A 2,971-nucleotide genomic window follows, 5' to 3' on the forward strand; every position below is an offset into this window, starting at 1 on the left:
GATTAGGATTCTCCCAAACCATTACTCAAACAAGGAAACTAACTAGACTCTCTTTTTAGGCATATTTATAGGTTGACTCAAACACTTCATTAAGAACAATAACAATCTTTCTCTTCAAATAATCATTGCCCACATCAAGTACATTAATTCCATACTTAGATTACCCAAAAAAAAAATAATAATATAATTTTGGATTAGCTTTGTTCTTAGAAGAATAATAGAATAACAAGATTGTTGTTACCTATTAAGAACCGCCCTTAACACTTTCTGCCTCTATCTCTCGGACACGAGATGTGAAGAAAAAAACAATAATTACTTATTCCATTTCTGACCGGAGAAAGAGAAAAAAAGTGTAAAATTCTTAACCCTCATCGCCATCATCATCATCATCATCATCTCAACTAAAAAGAACATCGAAACAGAATAACACAAGATATATTGAGCAAAGCAAATCCAATCCCAAAGGCCAAAAGTGAGAGACTGAGAAGAACAAAAGGAAAAAGAAGAACAAACAAAACAAACAAACGAGGTTGGAATAATAGAAGCAGTGATCATTATTAACTAGAATAACTAAGCAGCAGAATGAAACAACAAAATTAAATTCCCTAAGGGTATCATCATCAAAACCAAATCTCTCCAATGTCAAGAAGGTGATCATCTCATTAATTAACCAAAACTAAACAATTAAATGAAAATGAAAGAAAAAAACGACTAATTGAGTGATTAACCGGTGCCACCTCTTCATTACTCTATCATCTAAGCATATCATTATTCTCGATTTTTTTTCCATTTTTTTTAAGAAGAAGAAGACCCGTTTGTTCCACCACCGTTTGTTCCACTGTCATTATCGTACTCGTTCACATCATGAGAAGAAGAACCGAGGTTGTGGTTGTGGTCGTGGTCGTGGTCACTGTTACCGTTGATTCCGCCGCCGTGTTCCTGTTCGAGGCCATTAACGTTGTTGCTTCTGACGGTAGCTTTGTTTGGAGAGGCGACATGGTTAATCCCGTTAGCAGGGCTACCATTGAGGTTGTCCTTTTTGGCAAAAGTGTTCTTGTTGTTGTGCATCCACACTTTGAGGACTCCTCTGTCCACACCAACCTCGTTGCAAAACTCCATAACCATGTTTTCGTCGCGCTTCTGCATCTTCCACCCCACTTTGTCGGCGAACTCGTGCATCTTCTCCTTCTGCTCCTGGGTGAATTTCGTGCGGAAGCGCTTCCGGGAGTGGTGCGCCGGAGCCGGCGCGGCGGTGTTCTCCGGAGCCACGGAAAGGCCGCCACCACTGGAGAGAGCGAGGAGCATGTGGGGTGCGGAGGGGTAGGAGGAGATCGGCGGAGGAGAGGAGGAATTCGGACTCCGGTGCGGCGGTGGAGGAGGGTGGTGGCGGTGGTGGGGCTGGTACTCCAGAACGTGATGCGTCGCCGGAGAAATTGGCGGCTCCTCTGGCTCGCGGCGGTGGAAGTTACGGTGGCAGCCGCAGGCGGCGCATTTGATGGAGCTGGGGTCGTCGGCCGTTGCCGCGGGCGATGGCATGAACTCGCCGCAGCCGTCGAGAGCGTGGCCGCCTAAGCTGGCCACGTGGTTCTTCAAGCATTCCTTGTAAACAACCGGGGCGGCGGTGCGGTTGTTTGCATGGTGGCGCTTCAAGACCCCGTTGGAGAAAGACACCGGCTTTGGACTGGGATTGGAGTTTCCGGCGGCTTGATGGATCCGGGTGGGAGTCTCTATGTCGAGTTCGGGCGATTTGGGGGCGGCGTTTGTGGTAGTGACGGCTGTTGGTGGTGGCGTTGGTGTTATTATCTCCATCCTCTTAATAAGAAAGAATAATGAGAAGAATTAAATGAAAAGCTTAACTTTTTGTGAGGGCTTCATGAAAAGTGTTGGGGAAACTTGAAAATGGTTGTTATGTAGTGTTGAGAGAGAAGTAAATTAGAGAAAAGAAAAAGAGGTTATGAATGTTGGAAGAAAGATGAAGAAGAAATTGAAGAAGAGAAGAGAAGAAGAGAGAAAAAGATGTATGTTGTTGATGATGTTTTTGAGTGAGGACTGTTGATAATGTGGTTGTCCCTTCTTAACCACTTGTTTTTTTAACCCTGGTTCTAATCTATGGTTAAGTTATTGACCCTACTTCGGGGTTAGATGTGAGTAATAAATATACCCTCTCTTCTCCTCCTGTACTATTTATTACTTCTATTATTTATTATTATTATTATTATTATTTAGTCCAAGGAAATTATCTTAATATATTTATTTTATCAATATAAAAAAATCACATAATGAAAAAAAAAATGTGGTTAGCATTTGATATTATTATTATTATTATTGTTATTGGTTGAAAAGAATGATTAGAGAGTGGAGAAGAAGGGTTAGTGGAAAGAGGGAGGAAATTGAAGTAATGAATGTTGAGTTGACTGTGTGGCTAATCTCTCAAGCTTTTCCCAACAAAGGACATTTTCCACAGTTAACTCATTATTATGCTTGTTTTAGGGAAGCTAATCGGAAACTTCTACTGCTTAATTGCTTAATGTAAATACATTTAATGTAATTCACTTCTCTTTTGCCTTTTATGTTAATCATAATTAAACTAAATTAAACTCCATTTTGTTTTTTTTTCTTATTTGGAATAAGATCAAATTTAGGCGTAGTCAAAACTCAACAATTTATATCTTTGATGATGATGTTTAACCATATTATTTTCATAATATTATATTTAATCTCTAAATATGTAAATATTTTTTTGTGTCAAATTTTAAAAATAAATTAATATATTTTTTATAAGGTAACAACTTTAATTTTTCTTGCTATCAACCAATGTTTATGTTGACATTTGTTGTAATCAATAATGTTTTAGACTAACATTTTTTATCATTATAATTTAAGTCGATTACGAAAATGAATTAATAACTCTAATACTGTTAATGAATTTTTCAAAAAAAATTATATAGATATGACTTCAATCGTATCCACA

At 38.7% G+C, this 2,971-nt stretch overlaps 1 protein-coding gene across 1 annotated transcript; it reads right to left on the reverse strand.

The window, feature by feature from the left end:
• Positions 1 to 571: 571 nt before the first annotated feature.
• Positions 572 to 2,041, reverse strand: LOC106770144 (zinc-finger homeodomain protein 9). The gene has a single exon (XM_014655995.2). The coding sequence runs from the start codon at positions 1,807 to 1,809 to the stop codon at positions 796 to 798; it is 1,014 nt and encodes a 337-aa protein (XP_014511481.1). The 5' UTR covers positions 1,810 to 2,041; the 3' UTR covers positions 572 to 795.
• Positions 2,042 to 2,971: the final 930 nt, after the last annotated feature.

The sequence above is a fragment of the Vigna radiata genome, chromosome 1, assembly GCF_000741045.1.
Source record: "Vigna radiata var. radiata cultivar VC1973A chromosome 1, Vradiata_ver6, whole genome shotgun sequence".
NCBI classification, from domain to species: domain Eukaryota; kingdom Viridiplantae; phylum Streptophyta; class Magnoliopsida; order Fabales; family Fabaceae; genus Vigna; species Vigna radiata.

Excerpts from the sequence above, each read along its gene's own strand:
- LOC106770144 (XM_014655995.2), bottom strand. The coding sequence starts at position 1,809 with ATGGAGATAATAACACCAACGCCACCACCAACAGCCGTCACTACCACA.